Here is a 22,315-nt window from a genome sequence, read left to right as displayed (position 1 = left end):
TGGGTGGCTTTCTTAGTTAAATGGCATCATTTAACCTACGCCCAATGGGATGGGTGGCTTTCTTAGTTAAATGGCATCATTTAACCTACGCCCAGTGGGATGGGTGGCTTTCTTAGTTACATGGCATCATTTAACCTATACCTAACCTAGTGGGATGGGTGGCTTTCTTAGTTATATGGCATCATTTAACCTACACCCAGTGGGATGGGTGGCTTCTTAGTTACATGGCATCATTTAACCTACGCCCAGTGGGATGGGTGGCTTTCTTAGTTAAATGGCATCATTTAACCTACGCCCAGTGGGATGGGTGGCTTTCTTAGTTACATGGCATCATTTAACCTATACCTAACCTAGTGGGATGGGTGGCTTTCTTAGTTATATGGCATCATTTAACCTACGCCCATTGGGATGGGTGGCTTTCTTAGTTACATGGCATCATTTAACCTACGCCCAGTGGGATGGGTGGCTTTCTTAGTTAAATGGCATCATTTAACCTACGCCCAGTGGGATGGGTGGCTTTCTTAGTTAAATGGCATCATTTAACCTACGCCCAGTGGGATGGGTGGCTTTCTTAGTTACATGGCATCATTTAACCTACGCCCAGTGGGATGGGTGGCTTTCTTAGTTACATGGCATCATTTAACCTACGCCCAGTGGGATGGGTGGCTTTCTTAGTTATATGGCATCATTTAACCTACGCCCAGTGGGATGGGTGGCTTTCTTAGTTAAATGGCATCATTTAACCTACGCCCAGTGGGATGGGTGGCTTTCTTAGTTACGTGGCATCATTTAACCTATACCTAACCTAGTGGGATGGGTGGCTTTCTTAGTTATATGGCATCATTTAACCTACACCCAGTGGGATGGGTGGCTTTCTTAGTTACATGGCATCATTTAACCTACGCCCAGTGGGATGGGTGGCTTTCTTAGTTACATGGCATCATTTAACCTATACCTAACCTAGTGGGATGGGTGGCTTTCTTAGTTATATGGCATCATTTAACCTACGCCCAGTGGGATGGGTGGCTTTCTTAGTTACATGGCATCATTTAACCTACGCCCAGTGGGATGGGTGGCTTTCTTAGTTAAATGGCATCATTTAACCTACGCCCAGTGGGATGGGTGGCTTTCTTAGTTACGTGGCATCATTTAACCTACGCCCAGTGGGATGGGTGGCTTTCTTAGTTAAATGGCATCATTTAACCTACGCCCAGTGGGATGGGTGGCTTTCTTAGTTACGTGGCATCATTTAACCTACGCCCAGTGGGATGGGTGGCTTTCTTAGTTACGTGGCATCATTTAACCTACGCCCAGTGGGATGGGTGGCTTTCTTAGTTAAGTGGCATCATTTAACTCATACCCAGTGGGATGGGTGGCTTTCTTAGTTACATGGCATCACTTAACCTACGCCCAGTGGGATGGGTGGCTTTCTTAGTTACATGGCATCACTTAACCTACGCCCAGTGGGGTGGGTGGCTTTCTTAGTTAAATGGCATCATTTAACTTACGCCCATGGGATGGGTGGCTTTCTTAGTTACATGGCATCATTTACCCTACGCCCAGTGGGATGGGTGGCTTTCTTAGTTACATGGCATCATTTAACCTACGCCCATTGGGATGGGTGGCTTTCTTAGTTACATGGCATCATTTAACCTACGCCCAGTGGGATGGGTGGCTTTCTTAGTTACATGGCATCATTTAACCTACGCCCAGTGGGATGGGTGGCTTTCTTAGTTACATGGCATCATTTAACCTACGCCCAGTGGGATGGGTGGCTTTCTTAGTTACATGGCATCATTTAACCTACGCCCAGTGGGATGGGTGGCTTTCTTAGTTACATGGCATCATTTAACCTACGCCCAGTGGGATGAGTGGCTTTCTTAGTTACATGGCATCGTTTAACCTACGCCCAGTGGGATGGGTGGCTTTCTTAGTTACATGGCATCATTTAACCTACGCCCAGTGGGATGGGTGGCTTTCTTAGTTACATGGCATCATTTAACCTACGCCCAGTGGGATGGGTGGCTTTCTTAGTTACATGGCATCATTTAACCTACGCCCAGTGGGATGGGTGGCTTTCTTAGTTAAATGGCATCATTTAACCTACGCCCAGTGGGATGGGTGGCTTTCTTAGTTAAATGGCATTTTTTAACCTACGCCCAGTGGGATGGGTGGCTTTCTTAGTTACATGGCATCATTTAACCTACGCCCAGTGGGATGGGTGGCTTTCTTAGTTACATGGCATCATTTAACCTACGCCCAGTGGGATGGGTGGCTTTCTTAGTTACATGGCATCATTTAACCTACGCCCAGTGGGATGGGTGGCTTTCTTAGTTACATGGCATCATTTAACCTACGCCCAGTGGGATGGGTGGCTTTCTTAGTTACATGGCATCATTTAACCTACGCCCAGTGGGATGGGTGGCTTTCTTAGTTACATGCTATCATTTAACCTACGCCCAGTGGGATGGGTGGCTTTCGTAGTTACATGCCATCATTTAACCTATGCCCAGTGGGATGGGTGGCTTTCTTAGTTACATGCCATCATTTAAAATACGCCCAGTGGGATGGGTGGCTTTCTTAGTTACATGGCATCATTTAACCTACGCCTAGTGGCATGTGTGGCTTTCTTAGTTACATGGCATTATTTAACGTACGCCCAGGGGGATGGGTGACTTTCTTAGTTATATGGCATCATTTAACCTACGCCCAGTGGGATGGGTGGCTTTCTTAGTTACATGGCATCATTTAACCTACGCCCAGTGGGATGGGTGGCTTTCTTAGTTACATGGCATCATTTAACCTACCCCCAGTGGGATGGGTGGCTTTCTTAGTTACATGGCATCATTTAACCTACGCCCAGTGGGATGGGTGGCTTTCTTAGTTACATGGCATCATTTAACCTACGCCCAGTGGGATGGGTGGCTTTCTTAGTTACATGGCATCATTTAACCTACGCCCAGTGGGATGGGTGGCTTTCTTAGTTACATGGCATCATTTAACCTACGCCCAGTGGGATGGGTGGCTTTCTTAGTTACATGGCATCATTTAACCTACGCCCAGTGGGATGGGTGGCTTTCTTAGTTAAATGGCATCATTTAACCTACGCCCAGTGGGATGGGTGGCTTTCTTAGTTACATGGCATCATTTAACCTATACCTAACCTAGTGGGATGGGTGGCTTTCTTAGTTACATGGCATCATTTAACCTACGCCCAGTGGGATGGGTGGCTTTCTTAGTTACATGGCATCCTTTAGGTGGCTTTCTTAGTTATATGGCATCATTTAACCTACGCCCAGTGGGATGGTTGGCTTTTTTAGTTACATGGCATCATTTAACCTACGCCCAGTGGGATGGGTGGCTTTCTTAGTTACATGGCATCATTTAACCTACGCCCAGTGGGATGGGTGGCTTTCTTAGTTACATGGCATCATTTAACCTACGCCCAGTGGGATGGGTGGCTTTCTTAGTTACATGGCATCATTTAATCTACGCCCAGTGGGATGGGTGGCTTTCTTAGTTACATGGCATCATTTAACCTACGCCCAGTGGGATGGGTGGCTTTCTTAGTTACATGGCATCATTTAACCTACGCCCAGTGGGATGGGTGGCTTTCTTAGTTACATGGCATCATTTAACCTACACCCAGAGGGATGGGTGGCTTTCTTAGTTACATGGCATCATTTAACCTACGACCAGTGGGATGGGTGGCTTTCTTAGTTACATGGCATCATTTAACCTACGCCCAGTGGGATGGGTGGCTTTCTTAGTTACATGGCATCATTTACCCTACGCCGAGAGGGATGGGTGGCTTTCTTAGTTACATGGCATCATTTAACCTACGCCCAGTGGGATGGGTGGCTTTCTTAGTTACATGGCATCATTTAACCTACGCCCAGTGGGATGGGTGGCTTTCTTAGTTACATGGCATCATTTAACCTACGCCCAGTGGGATGGGTGGCTTTCTTAGTTACATGCCATCATTTAACCTAAGCCCAGTGGGATGGGTGGCTTTCTTAGTTACATGGCATCATTTAACCTACGCCCAGTGGGATGGGTGGCTTTCTTAGTTACATGGCATCATTTAACCTACGCCCAGTGGGATGGGTGGCTTTCTTAGTTACATGGCATCATTTAACCTACGGTGGCTTTCTTAGTTACATGGCATCATTTAACCTACGCCCAGTGGGATGGGTGGCTTTCTTAGTTAAATGGCCTCATTTAACCTACGCCCAGTGGGATGGGTGGCTTTCTTAGTTAAATGGCATCATTTAACCTACGCCCAGTGGGATGGGTACCTTTCTTAGTTAAATGGCATCATTTAACCTACGCCCAGTGGGATGGGTGGCTTTCTTAGTTACGTGGCATCACTTAACCTACGCCCAGTGGGATGGGTGGCTTTCTTAGTTACATGGCATCACTTAACCTACGCCCAGTGGGATGGGTGGCTTTCTTAAGTTACATGGCATCATTTAACCTATACCTAACCTAGTGGGATGGGTGGCTTTCTTAGTTACATGGCATCATTTAACCTACGCCCAGTGGGATGGGTGGCTTTCTTAGTTACATGGCATCATTTAACCTACGCCCAGTGGGATGGGTGGCTTTCTTATTTACATGGCATCATTTAACCTATGCCCAGTGGGATGGGTGGCTTTCTTATTTACATGGCATCATTTAACCTATGCCCAGTGGGATGGGTGGCTTTCTTAGTTACATGGCATCATTTAACCTACGCCCAGTGGGATGGGTGGCTTTCTTAGTAATATGGCATCATTTAACCTACACCTAGTGGGATGGGTGGCTTTCTTAGTTACATGGCATCATTTAACCTACGCCCAGTGGGATGGGTGGCTTTCTCAGTTACATGGCATCATTTAACCTATGCCCAGTGGGATGGGTGGCTTTCTTAGTTACATGGCATCATTTAACCTACGCCCAGTGGGATGGGTGGCTTTCTTAGTTACATGGCATCATTTAACCTACGCCCAGTGGGATGGGTGGCTTTCTTAGTTACATGGCATCATTTAACCTACGCCCAGTGGGATGGGTGGCTTTCTTAGTTACATGGCATCATTTAACCTACCCCCAGTGGGATGGGTGGCTTTCTTAGTTACATGGCATCATTTAACCTACGCCCAGTGGGATGGGTGGCTTTCTTAGTTACATGGCATCATTTAATGGATGGGTGGCTTTCTTAGTTACATGGCATCATTTAACCTACGCCCAGTGGGATGGGTGGCTTTCTTAGTTATATGGCATCATTTAACCTACGCCCAGTGGGATGGGTGGCTTTCTTAGTTATATGGCATCATTTAACCTACGCCCAGTGGGATGGGTGGCTTTCTTAGTTACATGGCATCATTTAACCTACGCCCAGTGGGATGGGTGGCTTTCTTAGTTACATGGCATCATTTAACCTACGCCCAGTGGGATGGGTGGCTTTCTTAGTTACATGGCATCATTTAACCTATACCTAACCTAGTGGGATGGGTGGCTTTCTTAGTTATATGGCATCATTTAACCTACACCCAGTGTGATGGGTGGCTTTCTTAGTTACATGCCATCATTTAACCTAAGCCCAGTGGGATGGGTGGCTTTCTTAGTTACATGGCATCATTTAACCTACGCCCAGTGGGATGGGTGGCTTTCTTAGTTACATGGCATCATTTAACCTACGCCCAGTGGGATGGGTGGCTTTCTTATTTACATGGCATCATTTAACCTATGCCCAGTGGGATGGGTGGCTTTCTTATTTACATGGCATCATTTAACCTATGCCCAGTGGGATGGGTGGCTTTCTTAGTTACATGGCATCATTTAACCTACGCCCAGTGGGATGGGTGGCTTTCTTAGTAATATGGCATCATTTAACCTACGCCTAGTGGGATGGGTGGCTTTCTTAGTTACATGGCATCATTTAACCTACGCCCAGTGGGATGGGTGGCTTTCTCAGTTACATGGCATCATTTAACCTACGCCCAGTGGGATGGGTGGCTTTCTTAGTTACATGGCATCATTTAACCTATGCCCAGTGGGATGGGTGGCTTTCTTAGTTACATGGCATCATTTAACCTACGCCCAGTGGGATGGGTGGCTTTCTTAGTTACATGGCATCATTTAACCTATGCCCAGTGGGATGGGTGGCTTTCTTAGTTACATGGCATCATTTAACCTACCCCCAGTGGGATGGGTGGCTTTCTTAGTTACATGGCATCATTTAACCTACGCCCAGTGGGATGGGTGGCTTTCTTAGTTACATGGCATCATTTAATGGATGGGTGGCTTTCTTAGTTACATGGCATCATTTAACCTACGCCCAGTGGGATGGGTGGCTTTCTTAGTTATATGGCATCATTTAACCTACGCCCAGTGGGATGGGTGGCTTTCTTAGTTATATGGCATCATTTAACCTACGCCCAGTGGGATGGGTGGCTTTCTTAGTTACATGGCATCATTTAACCTACGCCCAGTGGGATGGGTGGCTTTCTTAGTTACATGGCATCATTTAACCTACGCCCAGTGGGATGGGTGGCTTTCTTAGTTACATGGCATCATTTAACCTATACCTAACCTAGTGGGATGGGTGGCTTTCTTAGTTACATGGCATCATTTAACCTACGCCCAGTGGGATGGGTGGCTTTCTTAGTTACATGCCATCATTTAACCTAAGCCCAGTGGGATGGGTGGCTTTCTTAGTTACATGGCATCATTTAACCTACGCCCAGTGGGATGGGTGGCTTTCTTAGTTACATGGCATCATTTAACCTACGCCCAGTGGGATGGGTGGCTTTCTTAGTTACATGGCATCATTTAACCTACGGTGGCTTTCTTAGTTACATGGCATCATTTAACCTACGCCCAGTGGGATGGGTGGCTTTCTTAGTTAAATGGCATCATTTAACCTACGCCCAGTGGGATGGGTGCCTTTCTTAGTTAAATGGCATCATTTAACCTATGCCCAGTGGGATGGGTGGCTTTCTTAGTTACGTGGCATCACTTAACCTACGCCCAGTGGGATGGGTGGCTTTCTTAGTTACATGGCATCAATTAACCTACGCCCAGTGGGATGGGTGGCTTTCTTAGTTACATGGCATCACTTAACCTACGCCCAGTGGGATGGGTGGCTTTCTTAAGTTACATGGCATCATTTAACCTATACCTAACCTAGTGGGATGGGTGGCTTTCTTAGTTACATGGCATCATTTAACCTACGCCCAGTGGGATGGGTGGCTTTCTTAGTTACATGGCATCATTTAACCTACGCCCAGTGGGATGGGTGGCTTTCTTATTTACATGGCATCATTTAACCTATGCCCAGTGGGATGGGTGGCTTTCTTATTTACATGGCATCATTTAACCTATGCCCAGTGGGATGGGTGGCTTTCTTAGTTACATGGCATCATTTAACCTACGTCCAGTGGGATGGGTGGCTTTCTTAGTAATATGGCATCATTTAACCTACACCTAGTGGGATGGGTGGCTTTCTTAGTTACATGGCATCATTTAACCTACGCCCAGTGGGATGGGTGGCTTTCTCAGTTACATGGCATCATTTAACCTACACCCAGTGGGATGGGTGGCTTTCTTAGTTACATGGCATCATTTAACCTACGCCCAGTGGGATGGGTGGCTTTCTTAGTTACATGGCATAATTTAACCTACGCCCAGTGGGATGGGTGGCTTTCTTAGTTACATGGCATCATTTAACCTACGCCCAGTGGGATGGGTGGCTTTCTTAGTTACATGGCATCATTTAACCTACCCCCAGTGGGATGGGTGGCTTTCTTAGTTACATGACATCATTTAACCTACGCCCAGTGGGATGGGTGGCTTTCTTAGTTACATGGCATCATTTAATGGATGGGTGGCTTTCTTAGTTACATGGCATCATTTAACCTACGCCCAGTGGGATGGGTGGCTTTCTTAGTTATATGGCATCATTTAACCTACACCCAGTGGGATGGGTGGCTTTCTTAGTTATATGGCATCATTTAACCTACGCCCAGTGGGATGGGTGGCTTTCTTAGTTACATGGCATCATTTAACCTACGCCCAGTGGGATGGGTGGCTTTCTTAGTTACATGGCATCATTTAACCTACGCCCAGTGGGATGGGTGGCTTTCTTAGTTACATGGCATCATTTAACCTATACCTAACCTAGTGGGATGGGTGGCTTTCTTAGTTATATGGCATCATTTAACCTACACCCAGTGTGATGGGTGGCTTTCTTAGTTACATGGCATCATTTAACCTATGCCCAGTGGGATGGGTGGCTTTCTTAGTTATATGGCATCATTTAACCTACGCCCAGTGGGATGGGTGGCTTTCTTAGTTATATGGCATCATTTAACCTACGCCCAGTGGGATGGGTGGCTTTCTTAGTTACGTGGCATCATTTAACCTACGCCCAGTGGGATGGGTAGCTTTCTTAGTTACGTGGCATCATTTAACCTACACCCAGTGGGATGGGTGGCTTTCTTAGTTAAATGGCATCATTTAACCTACGCCCAGTGGGATGGGTGGCTTTCTTAGTTACATGGCATCACTTAACCTACGCCCAGTGGGATGGGTGGCTTTCTTAGTTACATGGCATCATTTAACCTATACCTAACCTAGTGGGATGGGTGGCTTTCTTAGTTATATGGCATCATTTAACCTACACCCAGTGGGATGGGTGGCTTTCTTAGTTACATGGCATCATTTAATCTACGCCCAGTGGGATGGGTGGCTTTCTTAGTTACATGGCATCATTTAACCTACGCCCAGTGGGATGGGTGGCTTTCTTAGTTACATGGCATCATTTAACCTACGCCCAGTGGGATGGGTGGCTTTCTTAGTTACATGGCATCATTTAACCTACACCCAGAGGGATGGGTGGCTTTCTTAGTTACATGGCATCATTTAACCTACGACCAGTGGGATGGGTGGCTTTCTTAGTTACATGGCATCATTTAACCTACGCCCAGTGGGATGGGTGGCTTTCTTAGTTACATGGCATCATTTACCCTACGCCGAGAGGGATGGGTGGCTTTCTTAGTTACATGGCATCATTTAACCTACGCCCAGTGGGATGGGTGGCTTTCTTAGTTACATGGCATCATTTAACCTACGCCCAGTGGGATGGGTGGCTTTCTTAGTTACATGGCATCATTTAACCTACGCCCAGTGGGATGGGTGGCTTTCTTAGTTACATGCCATCATTTAACCTAAGCCCAGTGGGATGGGTGGCTTTCTTAGTTACATGGCATCATTTAACCTACGCCCAGTGGGATGGGTGGCTTTCTTAGTTACATGGCATCATTTAACCTACGCCCAGTGGGATGGGTGGCTTTCTTAGTTACATGGCATCATTTAACCTACGGTGGCTTTCTTAGTTACATGGCATCATTGAACCTACGCCCAGTGGGATGGGTGGCTTTCTTAGTTAAATGGCCTCATTTAACCTACGCCCAGTGGGATGGGTGGCTTTCTTAGTTAAATGGCATCATTTAACCTACGCCCAGTGGGATGGGTACCTTTCTTAGTTAAATGGCATCATTTAACCTACGCCCAGTGGGATGGGTGGCTTTCTTAGTTACGTGGCATCACTTAACCTACGCCCAGTGGGATGGGTGGCTTTCTTAGTTACATGGCATCACTTAACCTACGCCCAGTGGGATGGGTGGCTTTCTTAGTTACATGGCATCACTTAACCTACGCCCAGTGGGATGGGTGGCTTTCTTAAGTTACATGGCATCATTTAACCTATACCTAACCTAGTGGGATGGGTGGCTTTCTTAGTTACATGGCATCATTTAACCTACGCCCAGTGGGATGGGTGGCTTTCTTAGTTACATGGCATCATTTAACCTACGCCCAGTGGGATGGGTGGCTTTCTTATTTACATGGCATCATTTAACCTATGCCCAGTGGGATGGGTGGCTTTCTTATTTACATGGCATCATTTAACCTATGCCCAGTGGGATGGGTGGCTTTCTTAGTTACATGGCATCATTTAACCTACGCCCAGTGGGATGGGTGGCTTTCTTAGTAATATGGCATCATTTAACCTACACCTAGTGGGATGGGTGGCTTTCTTAGTTACATGGCATCATTTAACCTACGCCCAGTGGGATGGGTGGCTTTCTCAGTTACATGGCATCATTTAACCTACGCCCAGTGGGATGGGTGGCTTTCTCAGTTACATGGCATCATTTAACCTACGCCCAGTGGGATGGGTGGCTTTCTTAGTTACATGGCATCATTTAACCTACGCCCAGTGGGATGGGTGGCTTTCTTAGTTACATGGCATCATTTAACCTACGCCCAGTGGGATGGGTGGCTTTCTTAGTTACATGGCATCATTTAATGGATGGGTGGCTTTCGTAGTTACATGGCATCATTTAACCTACGCCCAGTGGGATGGGTGGCTTTCTTAGTTATATGGCATCATTTAACCTACGCCCAGTGGGATGGGTGGCTTTCTTAGTTATATGGCATCATTTAACCTACGCCCAGTGGGATGGGTGGCTTTCTTAGTTACATGGCATCATTTAACCTACGCCCAGTGGGATGGGTGGCTTTCTTAGTTACATGGCATCATTTAACCTACGCCCAGTGGGATGGGTGGCTTTCTTACTTACATGGCATCATTTAACCTATACCTAACCTAGTGGGATGGGTGGCTTTCTTAGTTATATGGCATCATTTAACCTACACCCAGTGTGATGGGTGGCTTTCTTAGTTACATGCCATCATTTAACCTAAGCCCAGTGGGATGGGTGGCTTTCTTAGTTACATGGCATCATTTAACCTACGCCCAGTGGGATGGGTGGCTTTCTTAGTTACATGGCATCATTTAACCTACGCCCAGTGGGATGGGTGGCTTTCTTATTTACATGGCATCATTTAACCTATGCCCAGTGGGATGGGTGGCTTTCTTATTTACATGGCATCATTTAACCTATGCCCAGTGGGATGGGTGGCTTTCTTAGTTACATGGCATCATTTAACCTACGCCCAGTGGGATGGGTGGCTTTCTTAGTAATATGGCATCATTTAACCTACGCCTAGTGGGATGGGTGGCTTTCTTAGTTACATGGCATCATTTAACCTACGCCCAGTGGGATGGGTGGCTTTCTCAGTTACATGGCATCATTTAACCTACGCCCAGTGGGATGGGTGGCTTTCTTAGTTACATGGCATCATTTAACCTATGCCCAGTGGGATGGGTGGCTTTCTTAGTTACATGGCATCATTTAACCTACGCCCAGTGGGATGGGTGGCTTTCTTAGTTACATGGCATCATTTAACCTATGCCCAGTGGGATGGGTGGCTTTCTTAGTTACATGGCATCATTTAACCTACCCCCAGTGGGATGGGTGGCTTTCTTAGTTACATGGCATCATTTAACCTACGCCCAGTGGGATGGGTGGCTTTCTTAGTTACATGGCATCATTTAATGGATGGGTGGCTTTCTTAGTTACATGGCATCATTTAACCTACGCCCAGTGGGATGGGTGGCTTTCTTAGTTATATGGCATCATTTAACCTACGCCCAGTGGGATGGGTGGCTTTCTTAGTTATATGGCATCATTTAACCTACGCCCAGTGGGATGGGTGGCTTTCTTAGTTACATGGCATCATTTAACCTACGCCCAGTGGGATGGGTGGCTTTCTTAGTTACATGGCATCATTTAACCTACGCCCAGTGGGATGGGTGGCTTTCTTAGTTACATGGCATCATTTAACCTATACCTAACCTAGTGGGATGGGTGGCTTTCTTAGTTACATGGCATCATTTAACCTACGCCCAGTGGGATGGGTGGCTTTCTTAGTTACATGCCATCATTTAACCTAAGCCCAGTGGGATGGGTGGCTTTCTTAGTTACATGGCATCATTTAACCTACGCCCAGTGGGATGGGTGGCTTTCTTAGTTACATGGCATCATTTAACCTACGCCCAGTGGGATGGGTGGCTTTCTTAGTTACATGGCATCATTTAACCTACGGTGGCTTTCTTAGTTACATGGCATCATTTAACCTACGCCCAGTGGGATGGGTGGCTTTCTTAGTTAAATGGCATCATTTAACCTACGCCCAGTGGGATGGGTGCCTTTCTTAGTTAAATGGCATCATTTAACCTATGCCCAGTGGGATGGGTGGCTTTCTTAGTTACGTGGCATCACTTAACCTACGCCCAGTGGGATGGGTGGCTTTCTTAGTTACATGGCATCACTTAACCTACGCCCAGTGGGATGGGTGGCTTTCTTAGTTACATGGCATCACTTAACCTACGCCCAGTGGGATGGGTGGCTTTCTTAAGTTACATGGCATCATTTAACCTATACCTAACCTAGTGGGATGGGTGGCTTTCTTAGTTACATGGCATCATTTAACCTACGCCCAGTGGGATGGGTGGCTTTCTTAGTTACATGGCATCATTTAACCTACGCCCAGTGGGATGGGTGGCTTTCTTATTTACATGGCATCATTTAACCTATGCCCAGTGGGATGGGTGGCTTTCTTATTTACATGGCATCATTTAACCTATGCCCAGTGGGATGGGTGGCTTTCTTAGTTACATGGCATCATTTAACCTACGTCCAGTGGGATGGGTGGCTTTCTTAGAAATATGGCATCATTTAACCTACACCTAGTGGGATGGGTGGCTTTCTTAGTTACATGGCATCATTTAACCTACGCCCAGTGGGATGGGTGGCTTTCTCAGTTACATGGCATCATTTAACCTACACCCAGTGGGATGGGTGGCTTTCTTAGTTACATGGCATCATTTAACCTACGCCCAGTGGGATGGGTGGCTTTCTTAGTTACATGGCATAATTTAACCTACGCCCAGTGGGATGGGTGGCTTTCTTAGTTACATGGCATCATTTAACCTACGCCCAGTGGGATGGGTGGCTTTCTTAGTTACATGGCATCATTTAACCTACCCCCAGTGGGATGGGTGGCTTTCTTAGTTACATGGCATCATTTAACCTACGCCCAGTGGGATGGGTGGCTTTCTTAGTTACATGGCATCATTTAATGGATGGGTGGCTTTCTTAGTTACATGGCATCATTTAACCTACGCCCAGTGGGATGGGTGGCTTTCTTAGTTATATGGCATCATTTAACCTACACCCAGTGGGATGGGTGGCTTTCTTAGTTATATGGCATCATTTAACCTACGCCCAGTGGGATGGGTGGCTTTCTTAGTTACATGGCATCATTTAACCTACGCCCAGTGGGATGGGTGGCTTTCTTAGTTACATGGCATCATTTAACCTACGCCCAGTGGGATGGGTGGCTTTCTTAGTTACATGGCATCATTTAACCTATACCTAACCTAGTGGGATGGGTGGCTTTCTTAGTTATATGGCATCATTTAACCTACACCCAGTGTGATGGGTGGCTTTCTTAGTTACATGGCATCATTTAACCTATGCCCAGTGGGATGGGTGGCTTTCTTAGTTATATGGCATCATTTAACCTACGCCCAGTGGGATGGGTGGCTTTCTTAGTTATATGGCATCATTTAACCTACGCCCAGTGGGATGGGTGGCTTTCTTAGTTACGTGGCATCATTTAACCTACGCCCAGTGGGATGGGTAGCTTTCTTAGTTACGTGGCATCATTTAACCTACACCCAGTGGGATGGGTGGCTTTCTTAGTTACATGGCATCATTTAACCTACGCCCAGTGGGATGGGTGGCTTTCTTAGTTACATGGCATCACTTAACCTACGCCCAGTGGGATGGGTGGCTTTCTTAGTTACATGGCATCATTTAACTTATACTTAACCTAGTGGGATGGGTGGCTTTCTTAGTTATATGGCATCATTTAACCTACACCCAGTGCGATGGGTGGCTTTCTTAGTTACATGGCATCATTTAACCTACGCCCAGTGGGATGGGTGGCTTTCTTAGTTAAATGGCATCATTTAACCTACGCCCAGTGGGATAGGTGGCTTTCTTAGTTAAATGGCATCATTTAACCTACGCCCAGTGGGATGGGTGGCTTTCTTAGTTACATGGCATCATTTAACCTATACCTAACCTAGTGGGATGGGTGGCTTTCTTAGTTATATGGCATCATTTAACCTACACCAAGTGGGATGGGTGGCTTCTTAGTTACATGGCATCATTTAACCTACGCCCAGTGGGATGGGTGGCTTTCTTAGTTAAATGGCATCATTTAACCTACGCCCAGTGGGATGGGTGGCTTTCTTAGTTACATGGCATCATTTAACCTATACCTAACCTAGTGGGATGGGTGGCTTTCTTAGTTATATGGCATCATTTAACCTACGCCCAGTGGGATGGGTGGCTTTCTTAGTTACATGGCATCATTTAACCTTCGCCCAGTGGGATGGGTGGCTTTCTTAGTTAAATGGCATCATTTAACCTACGCCCAGTGGGATGGGTGGCTTTCTTAGTTAAATGGCATCATTTAACCTACGCCCAGTGGGATGGGTGGCTTTCTTAGTTACATGGCATCATTTAACCTACGCCCAGTGGGATGTGTGGCTTTCTTAGTTACATGGCATCATTTAACCTACGCCCAGTGGGATGGGTGGCTTTCTTAGTTATATGGCATCATTTAACCTACGCCCAGTGGGATGGGTGGCTTTCTTAGTTAAATGGCATCATTTAACCTACGGCCAGTGGGATGGGTGGCTTTCTTAATTACGTGGCATCATTTAACCTATACCTAACCTAGTGGGATGGGTGGCTTTCTTAGTTATATGGCATCATTTAACCTACACCCAGTGGGATGGGTGGCTTTCTTAGTTACATGGCATCATTTAACCTACGCCCAGTGGGATGGGTGGCTTTCTTAGTTACATGGCATCATTTAACCTATACCTAACCTAGTGGGATGGGTGGCTTTCTTAGTTATATGGCATCATTTAACCTACGCCCAGTGGGATGGGTGGCTTTCTTAGTTACATGGCATCATTTAACCTGCGCCCAGTGGGTTGGGTGGCTTTCTTAGTTAAATGGCATCATTTAACCTACGCCCAGTGGGATGGGTGGCTTTCTTAGTTACATGGCATCATTTAACCTACGCCCAGTGGGATGGGTGGCTTTCTTAGTTAAATGGCATCATTTAACCTACGCCCAGTGGGATGGGTGGCTTTCTTAGTTACGTGGCATCATTTAACCTACGCCCAGTGGGATGGGTGGCTTTCTTAGTTACGTGGCATCATTTAACCTACGCCCAGTGGGATGGGTGGCTTTCTTAGTTAAGTGGCATCATTTAACTCACGCCCAGTGGGATGGGTGGCTTTCTTAGTTACATGGCATCACTTAACCTACGCCCAGTGGGATGGTTGGCTTTCTTAGTTACATGGCATCATTTAACCTACGCCCAGTGGGATGGGTGGCTTTCTTAGTTACATGGCATCATTTAACCTACACCCAGTGGGATGGGTGGCTTTCTTAGTTACATGGCATCATTTAACCTACGCCCAGTGGCATGGGTGGCTTTCTTAGTTACATGGCATCATTTAACCTACGCCCAGTGGGATGGGTGGCTTTCTTAGTTACATGGCATCATTTAACCTACGCCCAGTGGGATGGGTGGCTTTCTTAGTTACATGGCATCATTTAACCTACGCCCAGTGGGATGGGTGGCTTTCTTAGTTAAATGGCATCATTTAACCTACGCCCAGTGGGATGGGTGGCTTTCTTAGTTAAATGGCATCATTTAACCTACGCCCAGTGGGATGGGTGGCTTTCTTAGTAGCATGGCATCATTTAACCTACGCCCAGTGGGATGGGTGGCTTTCTTAGTTACATGGCATCATTTAACCTACGCCCAGTGGGATGGGTGGCTTTCTTAGTTACATGGCATCATTTAACCTACGCCCAGTGGGATGGGTGGCTTTCTTAGTTACATGGCATCATTTAACCTACGCCCAGTGGGATGGGTGGCTTTCTTAGTTACATGCCATCATTTAACCTACGCCCAGTGGGATGGGTGGCTTTCTTAGTTACATGCCATCATTTAACCTACGCCCAGTGGGATGGGTGGCTTTCTTAGTTACATGGCATCATTTAACCTACGCCCAGTGGCATGTGTGGCTTTCTTAGTTACATGGCATCATTTAACCTACGCCCAGTGGGATGGGTGGCTTTCTTAGTTACATGGCATCATTTAACCTACGCCCAGTGGGATGGGTGGCTTTCTTAGTTACATGGCATCATTTAACCTACGCCCAGTGGGATGGGTGGCTTTCTTAGTTACATGGCATCATTTAACCTACGCCCAGTGGGATGGGTGGCTTTCTTAGTTACATGGCATCATTTAACCTACGCCCAGTGGGATGGGTGGCTTTCTTAGTTACATGGCATCATTTAACCTACGCCCAGTGGGATGGGTGGCTTTCTTAGTTACATGGCATCATTTAACCTACGCCCAGTGGGATGGGTGGCTTTCTTAGTTAAATGGCATCATTTAACCTACGCCCAGTGGGATGGGTGGCTTTCTTAGTTAAAAGGCATCATTTAACCTACGCCCAGTGGGATGGGTGGCTTTCTTAGTTATATGGCATCATTTAACCTACGCCCAGTGGGATGGGTGGTTTTCTTAGTTACATGGCATCATTTAACCTATACCTAACCTAGTGGGATGGGTGGCTTTCTTAGTTACATGGCATCATTTAACCTACGCCCAGTGGGATGGGTGGCTTTCTTAGTTACATGGCATCCTTTAGGTGGCTTTCTTAGTTACATGGCATCATTTAACCTACGCCCAGTGGGATGGGTGGCTTAGTTACATGGCATCATTTAACCTACGCCCAGTGGGATGGGTGGCTTTCTTAGTTACATGCCATCATTTAACCTACGCCCAGTGGGATGGGTGGCTTTCTTAGTTACATGGCATCATTTAACCTACGCCCAGTGGGATGGGTGGCTTTCTTAGTTACATGGCATCATTTAACCTACGCCCAGTGGCATGTGTGGCTTTCTTAGTTACATGGCATCATTTAACCTACGCCCAGTGGGATGGGTGGCTTTCTTAGTTACATGGCATCATTTAACCTACGCCCAGTGGGATGGGTGGCTTTCTTAGTTACATGGCATCATTTAACCTACGCCCAGTGGGATGGGTGGCTTTCTTAGTTACATGGCATCATTTAACCTACGCCCAGTGGGATGGGTGGCTTTCTTAGTTAAATGGCATCATTTAACCTACGCCCAGTGGGATGGGTGGCTTTCTTAGTTAAATGGCATCATTTAACCTACGCCCAGTGGGATGGGTGGCTTTCTTAGTTATATGGCATCATTTAACCTACGCCCAGTGGGATGGGTGGTTTTCTTAGTTACATGGCATCATTTAACCTATACCTAACCTAGTGGGATGGGTGGCTTTCTTTGTTACATGGCATCATTTAACCTACGCCCAGTGGGATGGGTGGCTTTCTTAGTTACATGGCATCCTTTAGGTGGCTTTCTTAGTTACATGGCATCATTTAACCTACGCCCAGTGGGATGGGTGGCTTTCTTAGTTACATGGCATCATTTAACCTACGCCCAGTGGGATGGGTGGCTTTCTTAGTTACATGGCATCATTTAACCTATGCCCAGTGGGATGGGTGGCTTTCTTAGTTACATGGCATCATTTAATCTACGCCCAGTGGGATGGGTGGCTTTCTTAGTTACATGGCATCATTTAACCTACGCCCAGTGGGATGGGTGGCTTTCTTAGTTACATGGCATCATTTAACCTACGCCCAGAGGGATGGGTGGCTTTCTTAGTTACATGGCATCATTTAACCTACGCCCAGTGGGATGGGTGGCTTTCTTAGTTACATGGCATCATTTAACCTACGCCCAGTGGGATGGGTGGCTTTCTTAGTTACATGGCATCATTTAACCTACGCCCAGAGGGATGGGTGGCTTTCTTAGTTACATGGCATCATTTAACCTACGCCCAGTGGGATGGGTGGCTTTCTTAGTTACATGGCATCATTTAACCTACGCCCAGTGGGATGGGTGGCTTTCTTAGTTACATGCCATCATTTAACCTAAGCCCAGTGGGATGGGTGGCTTTCTTAGTTACATGGCATCATTTAACCTACGCCCAGTGGGATGGGTGGCTTTCTTAGTTACATGGCATCATTTAACCTACGCCCAGTGGGATGGGTGGCTTTCTTAGTTACATGGCATCATTTAACCTACCCCCAGTGGGATGGGTGGCTTTCTTAGTTACATGGCATCATTTAACCTACGCCCAGTGGGATGGGTGGCTTTCTTAGTTAAATGGCATCATTTAACCTACGCCCAGTGGGATGGGTGGCTTTCTTAGTTAAATGGCATCATTTAACCTACGCCCAGTGGGATGGGTGCCTTTCTTAGTTAAATGGCATCATTTAACCTACGCCCAGTGGGATGGGTGGCATTCTTAGTTACGTGGCATCACTTAACCTACGCCCAGTGGGATGGGTGGCTTTCTTAGTTACATGGCATCACTTAACCTATGCCCAGTGGGATGGGTGGCTTTCTTAGTTACATGGCATCACTTAACCTACGCCCAGTGGGATGGGTGGCTTTCTTAAGTTACATGGCATCATTTAACCTATACCTAACCTAGTGGGATGGGTGGCTTTCTTAGTCACATGGCATCATTTAACCTACGCCCAGTGGGATGGGTGGCTTTCTTAGTTACATGGCATCATTTAACCTACGCCCAGTGGGATGGGTGGCTTTCTTATTTACATGGCATCATTTAACCTACGCCCAGTGGGATGGGTGGCTTTCTTATTTACATGGCATCATTTAACCTATGCCCAGTGGGATGGGTGGCTTTCTTAGTTACATGGCATCATTTAACCTACGCCCAGTGGGATGGGTGGCTTTCTTAGTAATATGGCATCATTTAACCTACACCTAGTGGGATGGGTGGCTTTCTTAGTTACATGGCATCATTTAACCTACGCCCAGTGGGATGGGTGGCTTTCTCAGTTACATGGCATCATTTAACCTACGCCCAGTGGGATGGGTGGCTTTCTTAGTTACATGGCATCATTTAACCTACGCCCAGTGGGATGGGTGGCTTTCTTAGTTACATGGCATCATTTAACCTACGCCCAGTGGGATGGGTGGCTTTCTTAGTTACATGGCATCATTTAACCTACGCCCAGTGGGATGGGTGGCTTTCTTAGTTACATGGCATCATTTAACCTACCCCCAGTGGGATGGGTGGCTTTCTTAGTTACATGGCATCATTTAACCTACGCCCAGTGGGATGGGTGGCTTTCTTAGTTACATGGCATCATTTAATGGATGGGTGGCTTTCTTAGTTACATGGCATCATTTAACCTACGCCCAGTGGGATGGGTGGCTTTCTTAGTTACGTGCCATCATTTAACCTACGCCCAGTGGGATGGGTGGCTTTCTTAGTTACGTGGCATCATTTAACCTACGCCCAGTGCGATGGGTGGCTTTCTTAGTTACATGGCATCACTTAACCTACGCCCAGTGGGATGGGTGGCTTTCTTAGTTACATGGCATCATTTAACCTAAGCCCAGTGGGATGGGTGGCTTTCTTAGTTACATGCCATCATTTAACCTACGCCCAGTGGGATGGGTGGCTTTCTTAGTTACATGGCATCATTTAACCTACGCCCAGTGGGATGGGTGGCTTTCTTAGTTACATGGCATCATTTAACCTATACCTAACCTAGTGGGATGGGAGGCTTTCTTAGTTACATGGCATCATTTAACCTACGCCCAGTGGGATGGGTGGCTTTCTTAGTTACATGGCATCATTTAACCTACGCCCAGTGGGATGGGTGGCTTTCTTAGTTATATGGCATCATTTAACCTACGCCCAGTGGGATGGGTGGCTTTCTTAGTTACATGGCATCATTTAACCTACGCCCAGTGGGATGGGTGGCTTTCTTAGTTACATGGCATTATTTAACCTACGCCCAGTGGGATGGGTGGCTTTCTTAGTTACATGGCATCATTTAACCTACGCCCAGTGGGATGGGTGGCTTTCTTAGTTATATGGCATCATTTAACCTACGCCCAGTGGGATGGGTGGCGGCTTTCTTAGTTACGTGGCATCATTTAACCTACGCCCAGTGGGATGGGTGGCTTTCTTAGTTACGTGGCATCACTTAACCTACGCCCAGTGGGATGGGTGGCTTTCTTAGTTATATGGCATCATTTAACCTACGCCCAGTGGCATGGGTGGCTTTCTTAGTTACATGGCATCATTTAACCTACGCCCAGTGGGATGGGTGGCTTTCTTATTTACATGGCATCATTTCACCTACGCCCAGTGGGATGGGTGGCTTTCTTAGTTACATGGCATCATTTAACCTACGCCCAGTGGGATGGGTGGCTTTCTTAGTTACATGGCATCATTTAACCTACGCCCAATGGGATGGGTGCCTTTCTTAGTTACATGGCATCATTTAACCTACGCCTAGTGGGATGGGTGGCTTTCTTAGTTACATGGCATCATTTAACCTACGCCCAGTGGGATGGGTGGCTTTCTTAGTTACATGGCATCATTTAACCTACGCCCATGGGATGGGTGGCTTTCTTAGTTACATGGCATCATTTAACCTACGCCCAGTGGGATGGGTGGCTTTCTTAGTTACATGGCATCATTTAACCTACGCCCAGTGGGATGGGTGGCTTTCTTAGTTACATGGCATCATTTAACCTACGCCCAGTGGGATGGGTGGCTTTCTTAGTTACATGGCATCATTTAACCTACGCCCAATGGGATGGGTGGCTTTCTTAGTTAAAAGGCATCATTTAACCTACGCCCAGTGGGATGGGTGGCTTTCTTCATTACATGGCATCATTTAACCTACGCCTAGTGGGGTGGGTGGCTTTCTTAGTTATATGGCATCATTTAACCTACGCCCAGTGGGATGGGTGGCTTTCTTAGTTACATGGCATCATTTAACCTACCCCCAGTGGGATGGGTGGCTTTCTTAGTTACATGGCATCATTTAACCTACGCCCAGTGGGATGGGTGGCTTTCTTAGTTACATGGCATCATTTAACCTACGCCCAGTGGGATGGGTGGCTTTCTTAGTTACATGGCATCATTTAACCTACGCCCAGTGGGATGGGTGGCTTTCTTAGTTACATGGCATCATTTAACCTACGCCCAGAGGGATGGGTGGCTTTCTTAGTTACATGGCATCATTTAACCTACGCCCAGTGGGATGGGTGGCTTTCTTAGTTACATGGCATCATTTAACCTACGCCCAGAGGGATGGGTGGCTTTCTTAGTTACATGGCATCATTTAACCTACGCCCAGAGGGATGGGTGGCTTTCTTAGTTAAATGGCATCATTTAACCTACGCCCAGTGGGATGGGTGGCTTTCTTAGTTAAATGGCATCATTTAACCTACGGCCAGTGTGATGGGTGGCCTTCTTAGTTACATGGCATCATTTCATTTAACCTACGCCCAGTGGGATGGCTGGCTTTCTTAGTTACATGGCATCATTTAACCTACGCCCAGTGGGATGGGTGGCTTTCTTAGTTACATGGCATCATTGAACCTACGCCCAGTGGGATGGGTGGCTTTCTTAGTTACATGGCATCATTTAACCTACGCCCAGTGGGATGGGTGGCTTTCTTAATTACATGGCATCATTTAACCTACGCCCAGTGCGATGGGTGGCTTTCTTAGTTATAAAGCATAATTTAACCCAAACCCAGTGAGAAGGAAGGCTTACTTAGATATACAGCATGATTTAACCTATGGCCTGTTGTATGGGTGGCTTACATAGAGAGACATCATCATTTACGCTACTCTCAGTGGGATGGGAGGTTTTCTTAGTTATATGGCATCATTTAACCTACACCCAGTGGGATGGGTGGCTTTCTTAATTATACACCATAATTTACCCTAAGCCTGGTGAGAAGGAAGGCTTACAGATATACAGCATGATTTAACCTATGGCCTGTGGTATGGGTGGCTTACATAGAGAGACAGCATCATTTAACCCACGCCCAGTGGGATTGGTGGCTTTCTTAGATACACAGCATCATTTAACCTAAGCACAAGGGGATGGGTGGCTTACTCAGAGAGACAGCATCGTTGAGGTTGTCGGGTGCCTGCTTCCTGGGTTCCCTGACTGGTCCCTCATGACGAGCCGGCGTCGGGGCCCCTGGTGAATGGGTGATGCTGGAGCCCACAGTGGCATTAGGAAGGGTTGTTGTCGCACCACTGCGCCACTGTGCAGGCAGTCCACCTGTAGTGTTGTCACCTGTTAAAGTAAGAAATGTGTGAAGTAGTGATGAAAACAGTCACCATGTTCTGAAATCTTGTACCTGTGACTGGTCACTGAA

The 22,315-nt window shown here is 46.7% G+C and overlaps 1 protein-coding gene across 2 annotated transcripts in view; it reads right to left on the bottom strand.

The window, feature by feature from the left end:
• LOC138521991 (uncharacterized) overlaps nucleotides 1-22,315 on the bottom strand; it is a 523,182-nt gene that overhangs the window by 313,427 nt on the left and 187,440 nt on the right. For both annotated transcript variants that reach the window (XR_011283205.1, XM_069635182.1), the window contains exon 4: nucleotides 22,048-22,233. Coding sequence is in view for 1 of the 2 variants with exons in the window: in XM_069635182.1 (XP_069491283.1) it covers nucleotides 22,048-22,233 (186 nt within the window). In the remaining variant the exon portion in view is untranslated. The remainder of the gene's footprint in view (nucleotides 1-22,047; nucleotides 22,234-22,315) is intronic.

This window comes from Ambystoma mexicanum, chromosome 13 (assembly GCF_040938575.1).
Source record: "Ambystoma mexicanum isolate Mex_15411 chromosome 13, UKY_AmexF1_1, whole genome shotgun sequence".
NCBI lineage: Eukaryota > Metazoa > Chordata > Amphibia > Caudata > Ambystomatidae > Ambystoma > Ambystoma mexicanum.
Note: the sequence above shows the minus strand (reverse complement) of the source record. Positions and strands in the feature narration are given on the sequence as shown.